Below are 18,378 nucleotides of genomic sequence, written 5' to 3'. Positions count from 1 at the left end.
AATTTCCAAATGAATTGGTTTTTCATTCTCAGTTCCTAAACATTTGTGTTATTCGTTGCCTTCAACGAAGTTACAAATAAAACTATCTCTGAATAAATGCTTTTAATCGAAAAAACTAATAATATTATTAGCAAAATACATAAACAAAAGTTTCCAATTAATAAACAATATTTTTATTACTAATAATATCAAAATAATTTAAATAATCATTTCAAAGATGTTTGTTTTATGAATCGAATAAACTATGCTTCCACCAAGCAAATGACAGAAAAGAAAACAACCTTTATGCAAACAAGGTGTGTTTTTAATTATTGAAATATAAGAATTAATTAATGCTGTCTAGTTGTTAATTAATTCATATATTTAAATTAATTTACACGGGGAAAGCAACGAGATTGTTTAATTCAAATTGATTTTAATTTCTTTAAAATTAAAATCCTCCTAAATAAATTAAAATTCCGTCCCTTTTTTTAATCAAAATGGGGTACTTTCAAAAACTCAAATTCAGCTTTCCCTAAATATTTTTATTAATGCAAAATATTTGCTTATTTTAGCTGCAGATGCTCTCAAGTCGTTTTGTGTAGTATGTGATTGTATGTTGACACAAAATGCCAAATGTCGCTAGTAGTTCCAGCTGCTTAATCAAGGTTTTGAATGCTGTGAGTGGCTTTTGACACATGATATTTTGATATAACAGCGCTGTTTTTTGATATTTTCATAACGTTTATTAATGCAGTCTTATTCATTCAATAGAATTATAATAAAATAAAGCTTTTTAAAAACTGCTTCTAATATTTCCTTCATTGATGAATTTGAAATAATAGCTTGTCTGTCTCAAGGAGAAATTAAATTATTCTATAATTTTAATTCTTTCTTTGTACTAGTATAAAAACTTCAGCTTTTATTTTTTACACATTAGACTCATTTTCACATATCGACAGAGAACAGTAAAACTTCAATTTTGTTCTTTACAGTTTTATTCACTTACCTCTTAAAGTGTCCTCAGAAATGTTACCTTTAAAAAAATGTCCTTTTTCTAATTAAAAATGATATTCCACAAAGAAGCCTTTTTACATATGCTATTCGACAAAGAAGCATTCGTACAAGAAGTTTTCTTACATATTCACGTTAATGTATCTTTGGGAATTTATTAAATACCATGAGTGTTCGCTTTTCAGCTGAAATATCATTTTAATGTACAATTTTAAAAATCTATTAATTTATTACATAACATCAATATTATTTATTAGTATAAGTTACTTTTTAAACTGTTATCTTTTAAAGTTATTTACTTAAAGAATGAAATCTTTTTATTGTTTGACAGTTGTGCAAGATAAATAATTAGATGTTTAAATATACCATCAAAAATTTTATCGATTTAATTTTAAACTTCAGAATAGCCATTAAAATGAAGAAAAGTTCCAAAGAAAAGAAATAAGTATTTAAAAAAACGTTATGTCTAAGAACATATCAAAGGGGCTTTCTTTCTCTTCGTTGACTTTTTAAATCTTGTTCTGAAATCTCTTTTAACATGTTTTACCCGTGAATTAAAGTGGCTTATGATATACCATAAAAATGAATTTACAAATGATTTTAAATCTTAAAATGGCAACTCGAAATTACATTCGCTGTTAAAGAAGTAATAAGTAAGGAGAAGTGGAAAAAACTGAAACTAAGGATTTGTCAACGACTGCTTTGTTTAAAGATTTTATCGCGGGAAAACCGAGGAATATCTCTTTGCTTTCCTGAATCTATCTTGTTACCAGAAAAAAAAATAATAATAATAAAAAAAACAATCGCAGAAGAGGAAACTAACATAAACTACAAAAAATTTATAACTCAAAGCAGAGGTTGTTTTCTTAACTTCGCATCTTCGATTTGAATAATGGCTTTGTCCGTTCCTTTGAATACTTAACATAATATCATACCGCATTTATCTTTCACAGAATATTTATATTCCTAGTCATACTTTTTCAATCTTGGTCTAAAATCTCTTTTAACAAGTTTTGCTCATAAATTGAGATTCTGAAGTTCATTATATATTCTTCCCGGAAACATTTTTATATGTTTCAAGATTATTTATTATTATTATTGTTATTACTTTCTTTCTGAAAATTTCAACAGTTATTGATTAAGCAGTGGCAGAAAGTTAAATTAAAAATCATCAAGTATTTAAATGATATTTAACATTTTTATTTGTGTTATCTTCATCCTTGTTATTTGTTGATGGTTTTATAATATTACAAATTAGGATTTTCTTTTATTTAATACTAGGCAAACAAATTTTATTTTTAAAAAATTTTACTAAACGCAATGTAAGGAAGTATAACCCCATATGGCCATAAAAGTAGCCAAGCTATAAAAGAATAAAAACTGGCTAATAATTTTAAGTTGTTGGAAAATTGTAACAGAGTTATTATTTTCCAATATATGCTCGGTGTGTACCAATATATGCATACATGCTACATATAAAATAGCGTGTACCAATATAAACAAGGTATATATTATACACCGATGATAAATTAATGTGAGTAATTTTTCCTGTTACAGAAATGAACATTTTCAAATAGCTTTAACACTTTAACATATATATAACATTAACATATTTTTATCATATTTTGACTTGGCTACTTTTAGCAATATACCGGCAATAAAATATAAAATTTGCATTATGAGATCATGTTCATAAACTCATTTTGTTAATTCATTAAAAATTAAAGGTTTAATTTACTTAAACTACAAACCAAAAAAAAATAACAATTTATATTTGCAAAACTTAATAAAAATGTTTGTAAACTAATATAAAAATATTTAAAATCAAAAAATAAAACGTAACACCCAGAAGATATCTTTGAAGTTTGAGTTATAAACAACTAAAGTTTGTTTTAAAACGATTTTATTTAGTTAATTTAAGTTAAGGAAGGACAAGTAGCATTTCAAAAAGAGGTTGCATATAATATTTAAATAAACTTAGCATTTAAGTGAGCTCAAAAAATTCTCTATTTTGATATACAAAAAAAAACCCCTAATAATAATAATAATTAATAAATAAATAGGGATATTTATATATTTTTAAGAATTCGAAAAAATAGGTGCAGCCTTTCTACGGGTACTTAAGCAATTTTAAGAACAACAAGAGTTAAAATTTAAAAATAAACTTTTAATAAAATTAAATTAAATGCGATTATTTTTTTAAAAAAACAATTTTATTAAAAAATTGAATAAAAAACTGCATTTTTTTTTGTAACTGGAAGAAGATTTAAATACTTAGAATTTTCATGATTTTTTTTTTAACAAAATGCTATTTTATTAGATACAAAGACTTGTAAAAGTAAAAATAAAAAGTTTTCTTCTTTTTCTAATTACATCCTAAATATAAATGATTTAATAAAAGAACTTTCCTAAAATGAAATCTGTACTATAAATTACAATTTGAAGTTATAACCTTAAATTACTCCTTATTTGCGTGTATTTTAAAGTGAATAAGAGAAGTCATAGAAGTCTATTCATCCAGAATAACACACGCATGTCAAACAAAAGATGCATTTTAATGACCACAGATTAAAGTGATATATTCTTGGTGTATTTTTTGTGGTTGTAATACACATTGATGTGTTGGAGTCATGGCGTGTGAACAAAATACACATTAAAAAGTCAAATTCATGGTGTAATTTTGAAGCCATATTACACATTAATGGATCAAACTCGTGACATATTTGTATTTTTGTATCCATATTGCATATGAATTGGCTCCACTCGTGATATATTTGCATTTTTGTAAACATATTGCCTATTGATGAAACAGATACGTGATATATTTGTATTTTTATGATCATAATGCGCATTACTGAGTCAATCGCCTAGTTTATTTGCACCACAATAATATGCTTAGCTTTGCAACATTTCTTGGATTATTTTTTCACTGTATTGCCTTCATATTGTCTGTAAGACAAGCAATAGCATCAGTACGAACAGGTTAAACGTGTTAGATGCTAAAGCAACAGAAATTACAGTTATGTTTTATTTCTTAAAACTACTGAGATGTTTGAGATCTGTATGACAGTTTAAAAACGTAAAAGCTATAGTTATGGTCAGTTAAAAGTTATAGTCAGTTTAAGTGTTATAGTTTTAAGTTGCATTAGAGATTCTAGACTCACTGGGCAAAAGACTGTGGGACTACCCTATTTCTTGGATCACGTAGGTCATAAATACATGCATTTAGAATTTGAAAACAAATGTCTTGAAATAACAATAACATTCTATCAATCCTTGAAAGCAGAATCAAAAATATTCAGTACACCAAGGTCCGACTGACCAACTTAATACCCAGGTGAATCTCAGACACATGTTCACAAGAATTCTACAATACGTTGTTCTTTACTTTCCTTTGAACGATTTCCAATATAAAGACAAGCATATAAAATTTTAAATCAAATTGCTTCTGGGGCAGAGAAATCACATTCCTCAATCCTTAAGGAAGTATTGCATATGTTCAGTAGGCCAAGGTCACCCTTGACAAGATACAGTGAAAATGTCCAGTTACATTGTTTGGATGCATTATTCACCATCCCTCCCCCCATCTGCCAAATTGTACGCAACATAAGGTGAATAAATTTCTAATCACACTGGAACCAAACAACAAATCTTATTCGGAATAGAATATAAAGAAGAATTACTCTTATCATCCCACGCTGGCACTGAAAAATATATGCCTCCATTTTATTGCCGTAGATAAATTACACTGTTTCTTCTCACCAGAATGTTGGGGCAACGTTGAATGCCAATGGCTGGGTAATATTAGAGTGCAAAGGCTAAAACCTTGCGTGAATCACAGCTCGTTAGAAACGAATTGTGAATAATTTTTATTGTTGTCCTCGCTTAACATCTTCAGTTCTTGGTCACGCCAAGATATCACGGTCGAAAATTTTATGACCCTTACGGAAACAGTTCTCATTGTCACGCCAAAACAAAAACGTTCCTGTTCTGCTTATTGGATTAGAAGCACGTTCCACTAAAGCAATAAATAACAAGGAATTCCAAGTTATGTACGGACATTTGGTAAATGTTATTTGCTGGTGACAAGAACAAGACAGTTAAACTGAACTGACAATTAAGATTTTAGCAAATTTACGTTCTTTTAGTTACTTCTCTTACAAAAGTGGTTAATTTTTTTAGTAGTTTTAGGTCGTTTGCTGACGCCATTATGTTTGTTTGCTAGTAAGAACATAGTGATGTCTGTCTCTTACAAATGCTTTGAATTTCTGGTGCGGTTTTTGAAAGAAATTCCAAAAGCCATTTGTTATTTTACTTTTAATATTCAGAGATTATAATTTTGTTTTGGTGTAGCATAACTACACTTGAATTTTGCGCCATTAAAGAGGTCAAAATCTGTTGCAACAATCTTTTTATTTGTATATAATATTTATTGGTTTTCGCTCCATTGAACACTTTTAAAATATATTCTTATTAATGTACAGTAACGAAATTGATGCTTTGTTTACAAATGATACTTGTTAGCGAGCGAAATTGGATTGTTAAACTAAACAAAAACTAAGGCTTTTGTAACAAATGTTTTCTTTTGTAGCATGTTTCATGCGAGTAGTTAAATTTTATGTCAAAATGTTTATCAAGATTATTCTGAATCTTTGTAAATGTGATCTATTTGTTTGTCTTACAAATGAGAATAATGTAATATTAAGTTCCTCCAAAATTTGGAATTGTTATTTGCCTCGTCGTTTTGAGATTTAATGAGATTTTTGTTTGTGAGACAAAGAAATGAATACTATATAATGATTAAAGTAAATAGCAAGAGGGTAACTGAAATAGCAATATTATTTTCTTCGGAAATTATTAGTTTGGATTTAAAATGGCAAGAACCTTTAACGAGTGTATTCGTTACACAAAAGAGCAAATGTGGCGATTAGTCTATTAGTTTTATTTAAAAAATAAATAAAATACATAATTGTCTTAGGAAGGAAACCTGTGAAGTTTAATGCGCAAATTTTTGTACATTTAAATAAAAAATGCAGTGCAAAATGTCCAATCGTATTTATGTAGTTACTTTTATTTTGCTAATTTTTTTAAAGTAATATAACAGTGCGGGAAAGAAACTAAAGATTCCCTTTATAAAATTGTGTTTGTATATCGGAAATGCAAAAGATCGTATATCAAAAATTCCATTTGGATGATATCCACAAGTCGATAAGTCATATCACCAAAACTTTCCAAGTCAACAATACCAATAAACAAGATACCTGTTAAGGTATATGATATAGTAAACAAAGCAATCTATGAAGATGAAAAAAAAATCCGTAATATCTCTGGTGAAAATGAAAATTCACTTAAAATTCAAGCTGTTGATTTTTAATTATGGCTGATTCATTGCATTATTTTCCTTAGCAACCATCTTGCTTTTTATCATTGACTGCTTGGGATCTATTTTTGAATTGACTTGTGGAGCTGAAACAAATTGAATTTCTTGTCATACGGCCTTTCAATGATAATGGATTTATAAATTTTACCGAGATTTTCTTCCATGAACCATGCAGAATATGTGAAAATTTTATGCATTCTTTAAATAATTTTTTAAAGAGTAATAGTTTGTTTCTCGGAAAAAGTATTGGTTTTACAAACTAATGTGAATCTAAACGAAACTTGGAGATAAGGTTGTTTATATTTAAAAACAACCTATTCTGCATCCGACTTACATATTCACCAATGCTTGATTTGAAATAGGCATTCTTGTGTATAAATTAAAAATAAATGCAATCAAAAGAAATATATAAGATTTCCTAAACTTCATTAATGTTTCCAATAATCAATGTTATCATAACTTTACAAAATGATAGTTTTTCCTCGAAGTGCGTAACGTTTGTTCAAAATTTTGTTACGGATTTAACATTTTACAGTTAAAGCTAATGATTAACAATTAATTAACTTGATTTGTTAACATTCTGTTTTCTATATCATGAAACAGAATTTAAGAATATGATTGACTTGTCAAATTTAGAAGTCATGTTTCATATTAATTTTTGTTTAAATTACAAGTGTATAATCTTTAAAGAGAAGCCAGTTCTTAAAACTTTTTTTTTGATAAATTTAAATACGAGTAAAAGAGAAATAAATGCTTTATTATAAAATACCATACGTAAAAGAAACATTTATTATTATTATTTCTTAATCTTATCGTTTTCGAAACATGATTATAAAAAGTGAAGCCAAAAATATCATTAAAATCTTACAAAGTGAAAGCTATAGTGAAGGGGAAAAAAGGGGGGATAATTATACTTCCTGGTGTGGGGAAATACTTTAAAAATAGCCTTCAGAAATTTGGATTCAGTGCTATACAACAGCCACGAACATTTATTGTCTATTTTTTAAAAACCCAACGCTTATTATAAGTGTCAAAATTGCCTAAAAATAACGCCATTTAATAGGAATCATTAAGAGTATAATTAGGAACAATTCCATGTGCCCGAAAATTGCTTTTCATTTTGAATGATGTGTATGAAGAAATCAACCGCTTTAGTGCCAGCTGCAAAATCCATTCAAAAGAATTGTTTAGGGCAGTTTTGGCCTAGTCAGAAAATTTCCCCCTTGCCTGTGACACGCCACAAGATCAGATAATTTCTCTTTGGTAAGGAATTTCCCTTAGTGTGTGACAGCGTTTTAAATATACCATGAATGATTTCAATTGAAGTGACACCGTTGAATGAGTTTTCATTTGACAAGGAGGAAACTATCGAGGCTTAAGTTTATAAGTATTTCTGATAGCCTGAAAACTATTGTTTCCTTCCATCAAAGTTGTTGATTGGTTTGAACAGCGTTGATATTTTCTTCAATAACGGACAACAAAACATAGTGTTTTAATTTAACAGCGGTAGTAAAATAGTCTTTAATTATGTAATGACACGTGCACATATAGACGAAGCGAACCGTAAAATTAAATATAAATATAAAATTATTTTCATCAACATTTATTGGGAGTTTATTGAACGTCGTGATATAATTTTTTATATGATGGAGCATTGTTAGAGAAATAATGAAGATGAATATTATACTACTTCGAGCTGTAAATTACAATAATGAATATTCTAATCATCATTAACATCATACAATGAGCAATAAATTACGATAATGCACACTGCAATCATTATTTACATCAAATCTTACATTACAATTAGATTTGATTGTGATATTTGTATTGTATTTAAAATTGATAAATATAATAAAAAAAGGGGATTTAAAAGCACATTTTTTATTTGGTATATATGTTCCTACAGGAGACAACTTGAGAATGTGGACGAGAAATTGACGGGGCTCTTGCTTTCTTGGAGGGTACAGAAATGATGGTATAATCATTGCCGATGATGGGCCATACCTCTTATGGTGGGGTTGATGCACAGATAATCAATGACTATTTTGTAATTTATCCTAGTGCCCAATTAACGACGGTCGGTCATTTAGTACGTAATTAACTGATTTTAAATCACTGATATCTTAAGTGTGATTTTTAAATCACAAATTTTTTTTCGTATAGTTCATACATTAAGTGTTATTTCAAGTCACTTATACATTAAATGTTATTTCAGCATCACTAATAAAAGTACTTCATTGACAACGATGTCGAAACTCATTGGAATGTTGAATTCTATTTTTCCTAAAAAATTTATAATACAATTTGCAATATTATTTTCTGAAATATTATTTCGATATCCACCTTTTTCTTCCTAAAACCTTGAAAAAACATGTCGAAATATTTATCCAAATTAAAAAATATCATTAAGGTGTTACTCACTTATTTATACAACTGCCTTTTTTAATTTTTCACGCTGAATGATAAGTTTCATTTATACTTATTATTCGTAGGAACACTTTAAAATTTAATATTCAAGGTAAAGCGAGTGTAATCCCAGGTCATTGACTAATCGTACAACGAAAGAAAGACATTGTAGGCGGAACAATGCATACATTTGTTGAACACGATGAAAAGAGTGCGATTTATTCTTGGCGTTTTTTTGTCTTCTTCATTTTTATAACTTTCCCACCTTGGTCAAAATCATTTCTTTGAGTGATGAAATCAGGCGAAAAAATAAGGGCAGAGAAACAGACAGAAATTCTATGCATTGCTCATTACACCACGCTTAGTAAACGAGTTCGTCACATATTTAACGAGTCAAAGCGGGTCAAACTCGAAGAAACTTTTCACTTTCGCGATGAAAAATGAGATAGATATTCCTCAAGAAAAGAATGACCACATGTTCCACGGCCTCACGCGTTGATCTGTTGTTCCCCAGAAGGGCGTAAATAGCAACCGAACTTTGGTAAGAAGCACACCCTAGCATTTCTATGGGGAAGGGTGGACCTACAATGGAAAAAAAAGTAAAGAAAACCCAGCAAAATGAAGCAAAGGAGTAAAAATTTAGAAACTTAAAGGGATATGTAAATGTAAGGCTCTGCCAGACAAAGACGTAAATTTTGTAAATGAAAAGAAATTATTAGGTGCATCTTAATCCTCAGTTAGGTGGAGAGGAGAAATCCTTTACTTTGTCGACACTTAGGTTAATAGAAAAAAGGTTCCAACCCAGGAGAAGAACGTAATGCATTTCAGTCATTCCATTCATTATGTATCAATGTGTAAAAGTAAAGTGGGAAAAAAAAAACTCCGCGTGAAATTAAAATGCTGTTTATAAGGCTTATTTGAATTAATTAAGAAATTAAAGGATAGAAGTCCAGTGAAATGTAAGAAACTAGGTTACTGAAAGAGAAATATCAGACTTCTGTTAAAGGCCAAAAGGGTGTTGGTTAAATTTAACTATCAAAGCATTAGTTAAAAAAAATAATTTAATTATACGTTTGGTTTAAATCCATTCAAATTTGTAAAATCTTGGCGCATAGTGATAAAGCAGTTTGAACTTCATTAAGCTATTTTGTGGGCAGTTTCAAGGTTTATGCTAAATATAAACAATATCCAGATTATTTATTTACACTTGATTTAAATTTAAAACGACGTGGAGGAAAAAAAATACAAAAAAACTTATAATTTGTATAGTAAAGCAATCAGTCTCCCTCAGGTCAAGTAGGTAAAAAAAAAAAAAAATTAAATAATCCCAATTATTTACAAGTTATCATAACTTTTCTTTTTGATTTTGTTTGAATAAATATTAATGAAAATTTTGCTTTAAAATACATATATGTATTAATAATTATTCTCATAATTCAAATTTAGGAGCGTAAAATTTTGATATCTCGTCTCAAAAAACAATATACATAACTTTATACAGAAAACAATGAAGCACAAACAAATTTACAGATATGCATCATTGAAACTTCAAAATTATTGCGAAAGTCTCGAAGAAAATCCAAATTACTAAGAGTAAATGTAACTTAATCTTCGACATTTAAAACTTGCTGTAATTTTGGCAATAGTAGCGAGAAAATTAATTCATATCCAGGTGTGTTCCAGAGGACAACAAAATCTTCTTGGTTAAAACATACACAAACATCCGGCTCTCGACCACATGTTAAACTTACACATAAACAAGCTAAGAATTTTTGCATTCACAATTTTTTGTTTATATTACTGGCATTTTGTTCATTGTTTAATAAAAACTATAATGACTGTTGTTTATAGGTATGGACATTACAAAAACGTATAAAATTTGTTCCATATGTTTATTAAATACTCCCATTACTACTGTAATATTCATATTAAACATATAAATACAATGCTTTCAATATTCATAGGTATGGGCATTACAAGAACGTATAAAACGTGTTCCTCAAATTTGTTTATACTCACAATTATATTTATGTTCAATTTTCATTTGCATTGAAAAATATGTTTTTGAAATTACATACATTACAGAATGCGTTAAGTACTGCTAAGTCGCAGATCGTGCTAGATTGATTTATCGGTTATGCGGAAGAATTTATTATATGTTTTGATTTGATTATATTGGTATGAAATATTAAGCTAAGTCATAATAGGTAATAATAATTTTGAAATGATTTTTGATTCTTTCTATACATAGAATTTGAATTGGTTTCCTCAAAAATACTTTATTTTGGACAGTTTTACTCACAGAAACTATGATAAATTGAGACAAACAAATAGATAAATAAATTTGAGTTTCAGTTGACTTCATAAATTCTAGATACCCAAAGGAAACAAACTGAGAAGGAATTTATTTAGTTCATCCGTAAGAATACTATATATGATTGAAAAGTTTGATTATGAATAAAAAATTTAGAAAATAAAATATTTCATGGCTGAAATATGAATTAAATTGGAATCATTATATTTTATAAATATGAGAAATAAATTGAATGACAAATTTTGGTCATAAAAAAACTTCAAGTATATTCAACAAGAATCAAAATCTTAAATTCTTTAAACGAATATAAAGCTAACTATTTATAACAACGCAAAACAATAAGGAGGATATTTTTATTATTTCACTGCGGAAATTTTTGAGAAAGTAGGTTTACGAAAAACAAGGGATGAAAATGAAGTCAAGCAGTCACTTTAAAAAAATGCCATGAACAAAAATAATTCAATTCAGTTAGATTTAATAATGTCCTTTCAAAAATAACTCATAAAAGAAATGTAATTATACAAGTAAAATTGAGAAATCTTGAGATTGCTCTTCTCCAAAAGGAATTGTTATCCTCATGTAGGTCTCAAACAATGATGAGGCTTTGTATTTGACTTATTTCTAATTCACCAAATGAATTCTATAAAACTACAAATTCTGGAATGGTGTCAAAATTAAAAGAATAAATTAAGCCGTGCACCAAATAAAAAATATATAAATAACATCACCAAAACCACATATAGAAGAAGCTATTCCAGTGCCATTTAACTCTACCATATAATTACTATCACTCCTCTTCACACAGTTTTAACTATTCATGGAAACGTTCAAGTGGAAAAGTTAGGCACTGGAGATCGTTCACAGGGTTTATTTTTATTTATATATTTATTTATTTATTTTGGAAATAGCAGCCAGGTCACAACCTCGACCACCTTACAGTGTAATATTATCTCTCACAGAACAAAAGAAACCAGAATTTAATAGTATTTCCTGCATTTCAATGAAGCTTCAACGCCTTAGGGGCAAAATTGGAAAAGAGAAAAGAAAAATGATACCAAGTGAAACCCCAGCAAGCGATAATAACACCTCGTGTACTACAAACATGAAATGGGGAACCAAGTAAGTACATATCATTTTCTTACAGAGCATTGCTGCGGGTGTAGTCCAGGAAATAAAAAGTCAGTCACGCTAAAATAGCTGCATTATCACTATGTATAAAATTGCACCATCGCCGGAACTAAACTTTCTTGCCACCCTGCGCCGTTATATTCAAATATTGAAGCGGTTATTCTTCGAGAGAAATTGGTAACTCACGAGTTCTGCTCGAACAATGCTTTGTCTATTGAGCCGTGAACCCGCCAACTATACAAGTGGGGGTGTTAGAAGTGGGTCCTCTACATATTCTATTGTTTCATGTCTTGGATATAATATCAGGGGAGGAGTTGGGACTTCTATTGAATCTCATTATGGAATGCTGGTCGGATGGAAGTTGTTTAGGTTCTGATGGTACCATACAGAATATGTCACTGAACATGGGAGTTAGATAAATGATTGAAATATCACTTTCTATGCTTTCCCATCTCTTTCAGAAAATTGTCTTTTTCATCATTTGGCATTGTATTCCATTGAGAATAAAGAGGGCTAACTAATATGTTACCATTCTTTCAAGTGAAAGTTCTTGACCTTATTTTTATGAAAAAAAATTTGATAGAAGTTGGAGCAGTTATTAATTTTTATATAGTCTACTTTGAATCTCAATAAAAAAGGATGAACAGATGAAAGCTGTTAGAATATGATGGTACCACACAGAATATGCCACTGTTGTTAGGAATTAGAAAAACGATTGGAATAAAACATTTTGTGCTTTCCCGTTTCTTTTTGAAAATTGTCTTTTTTATCATTTGGTATTGTATTTGAAGTATAATAAAGAAGACTAACACATACATGGAAAATGAAAGGTCTTGACCTTATTTTACAAGGAGATTTTGATAAAAAAAGACAGTTATTTTTAATTTTCAAAAATGATGTTCTTTGAATTATAGTATGGAAGTTATTTGATTCTACTTGAACCGTGAAAATTATATCACTAAGCTTTGCAACTAGCTAGCCAACTGAAATGCACTTTTTTTTGCCTTTCCATCTTTCAAAAAACAGTATTTCACCATTATGTGTTATTTTCTGTTTGGCTGGTAATCCAAGAAATAAGTTACCATTATTTTCAGTGGCTTTATAAAAAAAGTCAAATTAAATAAACTAAATCATCACATTTGCTCTTGTTAATTTCTAGAAATATTCTTTGAACTGGTTTTGCTTTAATGATAGAATGAATAATCTCAAAACAAAATTGTTTACTAAATTATTTTCGAATATTATATAGAATTAAGACAAAGGTAGATTAAGCCTAAGTTTCGCACACATCATTTGACGTCACAATCCATAGTTGGAAAAAGTACTAACATAGATCACGAAATTAATTTTGGATGTTTATATTCTTTGAACAATGCATATTTTCAATTTTCTTTTTCCTTCCTTCGTCATATTTCCGACGGCTGTCAGTGGAAAAATAAAATTTGAATAACCTTGACGATCCCTGCATCACGTGTCAGTTTCAGACATTTCATAATTCAAATCAGATGGAATTAGATTGAGTTCCAGTAAAAAAAAATCCCTCAAACCTCGATTTTAATTTCGAATTTTCACTGTGCAGGGATAAATTTCTGTAAATCGAAAAAATTATTTAATTACGATTGAAATATATAACAATTCTATTAAGGAAAATTATACGATCCTTGAGTTGTTTAGGTTAGGTTACTGTTTAGCCATTTTATAATTCAGATTCAATAGAATAAAACTGAGTTGCAATTAAAAGTTCTGCAATTTAAAAACTTTATTTAATTAGAATCTTTTTACGAAAAATTATATAGTTCCAGTATCACGTATTAATATTTCGTCATTTTATAATTCTGAGTCAATAGATTTAACTTAAGTCGAAAATTGTTTATAAACCTGAACTACTGATGCAGCGGAAAAAAAAGACAGAGAGAGGAAAAAAAATGTGCTATTCGAAAAAATTCCCATCTACCAGATTGTTAAAATCTATTTCTACACGCAATTACGCTTAAATTTACAGCACTTTTTCTTTAAATATTTGGTTGGCTAGAATTAAAGTATCGTTATTTACAGCATCGTATAAAAATACTAATGGTCAAATTAATGCCAAATCTCGACAGTATGAATCTCAGAAATATGAGGAAGCGAATGACACAAAAAGTTTTTTAAAAAGTCGAGGAGACATTTTTTGAATTTCTAGTGCAAATATTACTTAATAATCGATAAAAATGAAGATCACAATCGTAATGCATATTGATTATCGTTTGTAAGCCGAAAAAATATTACTAAGCATCATAAATGCTATAAAATTAATTTAATTAATTGATATAAAGTAAATAATTCAGAGAATATGTTAGGTAAAATCATTAAAAACAATTTTTAAAAATATTTTTTATTAATGAGCTAAGAAGCAAAATTTTTTCATTTTAATTATTTCCCATTTTTTTAGTTTTTAATTCAAAAATGATTACTGGAAATATTGGAGAAACTTGTAATCAATTTTTCTCAAATTCCTCTCCAGGTGGCACTACTGGTTCGAGGTTTCAAAATATAGTTATAATAATGGATTAACTTATAATTAAATTCCAGAAACATTGAAAAGATGTATTATATCGAAAACAGGAAAATGTAGCAATTTTAAAATTTTAACACTTGAAAACGGGAGTGGAAAATCTATTACAAAATGCTTCTTTAAAAGCATGCAAAAACTCAATAGAAGTTAAAAGGGGGGAGGGTGTATTGAATTTATTTTCTTTCTTTTTCTTTGCGTCAAATGTTTTCTGAAACGCATACCACTTAAATATGGCACTATTATGACTACAAATAATTTAATTCTGCTAAACCTTTGTATATCACAAAAATTTTTAAATGAATTATAAAGCAGAAAAATTCCAAAAATACTTACAATTTAGGAATCTGTACTTTATCTAATTCTGCATTTCGACCATAGTCATGCCATGACCGTCTAGAAGATCCAGATTGCGAACTAGCGGGCCTGCTTGGAGCGATATCCGACTGAAGAATGGTTTGTGTTTGTGAGAGATCCGAGTAATCAAAAATCTAAGGGAAGAAATAAAAAATGATATAATTATTAGAGGTACAATGATTATCATTTCAAATAAAAGAAATTACTTCTGAGGTTTTTAAAAATGTGGCTGAGAACTGAAAAACGAATTGATCTTTTCCCACAGAACGCAGAAAACTTTTTGCGACTCCTAACGACTAAAATTTTAAAATAAAAAAGCACCGATTAATAATGAATAAACGAAAATTTGCTTTAAAACATATATTCAACAAACGTTACTGAAATGTTTTAAGTCAAGACGATTTTGTTGAGCCTTTTCCTAAATACACAACTTGAAACAAATATAACAGAAAAATTATGTTTTTCAACCAGCAATATAGAACGTTTATTCTATATGAAGAGAGCTAGATATTATTTCAATAATTAAAGTCATAACATTTCAGGAAAGTTTAATTTATTTATCACATCAGAATTTATCTGTTTATGTAAATGCAAATTAATATTATTCAGAAGAAATTTTGTTTCTACTCAACGGGCTTATTAAGATGTAAATAACAGAGTGCATTCTAATGATCGGAGGTAAAACTAACTAAAAAGAATATTTATAGCTGAAAACCAGAATGCAATTTCTATAAACTGAGCCGGGCATCGTATTTTATGAACATTGTAAGTGAACCGTGTAGTAAATGTCACTGGCAGTATAGGACGGCTAATGCTTTTAATACATTCTGGTTTTGGGGGGAAAAAACACATATTTTTCATTTCAAAATGATACCTAGCTCATTTTAGCGAAATGTGTGATTTGGTCTACTCTGGTTTTCAACGTCTCATAAGTTTTTTTTTTCTTTCTTTTTTTTTTTTAACGAATATTATAAGTGAATCATATGGAAAGTACTGCTGTCTAGCAAAGATAGCAAAACTTTTTTTTTTATCCTGTTTCTAGTTCACCCTTTCTTTCTAGTTTTGAAAGAGAAAGCCTTTTCCATTTCAAAATGATGCCTAACTCAGTTTTGTGAAAATTTTGAGTTTAATTTTTTTTAAGTTGCTAAATTTAAATTTAAATTTTAATTTCTAGTTAGTTTTTTGTCACAATATCTCTTTCTATGAAATTCTAACTGCAAATTCCAGTGACAGAATGAGATGGTAGAAAGAGATATAAATGTCTTGAGGTGTGTACTGTGAAGACAGAGAGTATTGTATTGATAACATTTTTTAAAGTCAAACATTACGAAGGGGCGGTCAAAAACTCCCATGCATCAAACACCCTCTACTTTTGAAATGAAATTACTGAAGGAAGAAAAATGGAATTTTAACGATAGACTGTCTAATTTCATTCTAGTACAACAAAAAAAAAAAGATTTTTGTTCGTTTAGTCAATTCAAAGATCTTTTAAAGAATGGAATACAAAATTAGAATATATGAATATAGAAACTTTTTTTTAAAAAAACAAAATCAATAAATTGTGAATATTTTGATATCATAGTATTTAAATAATAATAAAAGCATAAGTATTTTAAAAAATCTAAAAATGGTGGTTTGTTAACTATGTGCTCTGTCAAAATGTATAGTCTTGGATCTTTGAAAGGCAACTTAATAGTCTAAACTAAATTTTTATTCAAGGTTTAGATCAAACATAACCAAACCCAACTGTTTTGAAATAACTACTCGAACTTTCAATTAAAATTGAATTTTTGGAATTTAATATTATTTCCTCTTTTATATTTAAATGATTGGCTTACTCAGCACATCGAAATAATAGCTTGAAAATAAAGTAAATTTCTTTAAATATATGCAATCATAATAATCTACCATTCCAATGAGTATTTGTATTCCAGACGAAACTATTGATTTTCGTAAATGATTGCAATTATAGTTCGAATGCTGCACCTTTTTTCCTGAGCTATCGATTGTTACTGTATCAAAACTCCAAAAAATATCATTTCCATTAATTATACGTCTCCGTGCAACGCTGTAAAAGAAAAACATTTTTTATTGTAACAGTCCTTGAAGTGGGTAAGTTTCTTTTAAAGAATAATGACTAAAAAGTTTAAAGAATAGTTTAAAGATATTTTTTGCAGTATTTTCATTCAACTTGATCTAAATTTTAGAGAATTTTTCTGAAAAACGCACTTTTAATTTTCCAAACGAAAAACCCAAAGAGAACCGCAGTAAACGGTTTCATATTATTATCATTTCTCATATTTTTGTAACTTCTGTGCATATTTATTTCTGTTTATTCTTCTGTAAATAGTCTGGCATCAAACCGTTCAGTGACCAGAATGGTTACGGATAAGGGGGTATTAGGTGGCGTTTTGTTCTGCATGTGTGTATTTGTGCGTCATGTCTCAAAAATAAAATCAAAGTGTTAAATTTTCTCTTGAAATATATTTGAAGTTATTCATTAACAAATCTATGATAGTTTTTTGTTAAATAGTATGAGGCAAACTTAAGAGCTTATTTGATACGTTTCATTACCTTCACAAGGAAAAATTGCAACGAAAAACTGTTACAAAACGATTTAGTATAATCTTCCAACTGATATTTTAATTTTACTTTATCCTTTCCTCTTGAAACTTTTCATATTATCCACAGCACTTTCTCTCTCATTATCAATGGCGGAAAAAAAAGTTTAGTTGTTTGTAATCCGTATTCAGCTGCAGGAATTCATGAAGCATGAAGATCAATTTCACTTTCGCACTTCTAAAGTATATGAATCGAACAGATTTTACCATTTTTACATTTGAAATAGTTTTGGCTGTTCCTGTGATTAAATATCTGAGTTCCTCATGCATGTAACTTTTAAAAAGAGTCCAGATTAGTTACAGTGGAAAAATCTATAGTTTTTTAAAGGATTTTTGCAAGGGAATATATATAAATTACATAAAAACATTCAGTGTTATTTGCTTGTTAATTTTATATAGATAATCATTAATTGATTAAAAAGAATGCATAAAAAAAGAGATCAACGCTTATTTTCTTAAACTGTTGAATGTTAACATTAAGTTACCTCTTCTGTGCCTTAGCTTATTTACTTATTACTTCAAATTTGACTACGTGCATGTTAAGTAACACTAAGATTAATTGATTTTTTTTTTAATGAAACGTTCAAGAGATATTTCAATACAAATTCTAAAGCACAATCTTTTC

At 28.5% G+C, this 18,378-nt stretch overlaps 1 protein-coding gene across 4 annotated transcripts in view; it reads right to left on the bottom strand.

Moving 5' to 3' along the window:
• The window catches only part of LOC129958915 (grainyhead-like protein 1 homolog), a 220,731-nt gene that overhangs the window by 110,606 nt on the left and 91,747 nt on the right, over positions 1-18,378 (bottom strand). For all 4 annotated transcript variants that reach the window (XM_056071651.1, XM_056071653.1, XM_056071652.1 and 1 more), the window contains exon 4: positions 15,112-15,266. In XM_056071651.1, the coding sequence (XP_055927626.1) occupies positions 15,112-15,266 (155 nt within the window). The remainder of the gene's footprint in view (positions 1-15,111; positions 15,267-18,378) is intronic.

This window comes from Argiope bruennichi, chromosome X1 (genome assembly GCF_947563725.1).
Source record: "Argiope bruennichi chromosome X1, qqArgBrue1.1, whole genome shotgun sequence".
Taxonomy (NCBI): Eukaryota; Metazoa; Arthropoda; class Arachnida; order Araneae; family Araneidae; genus Argiope; species Argiope bruennichi.
The sequence above is the reverse complement of the archived record's forward strand: the minus strand, read 5'-3'. Positions and strand labels throughout refer to the sequence as shown.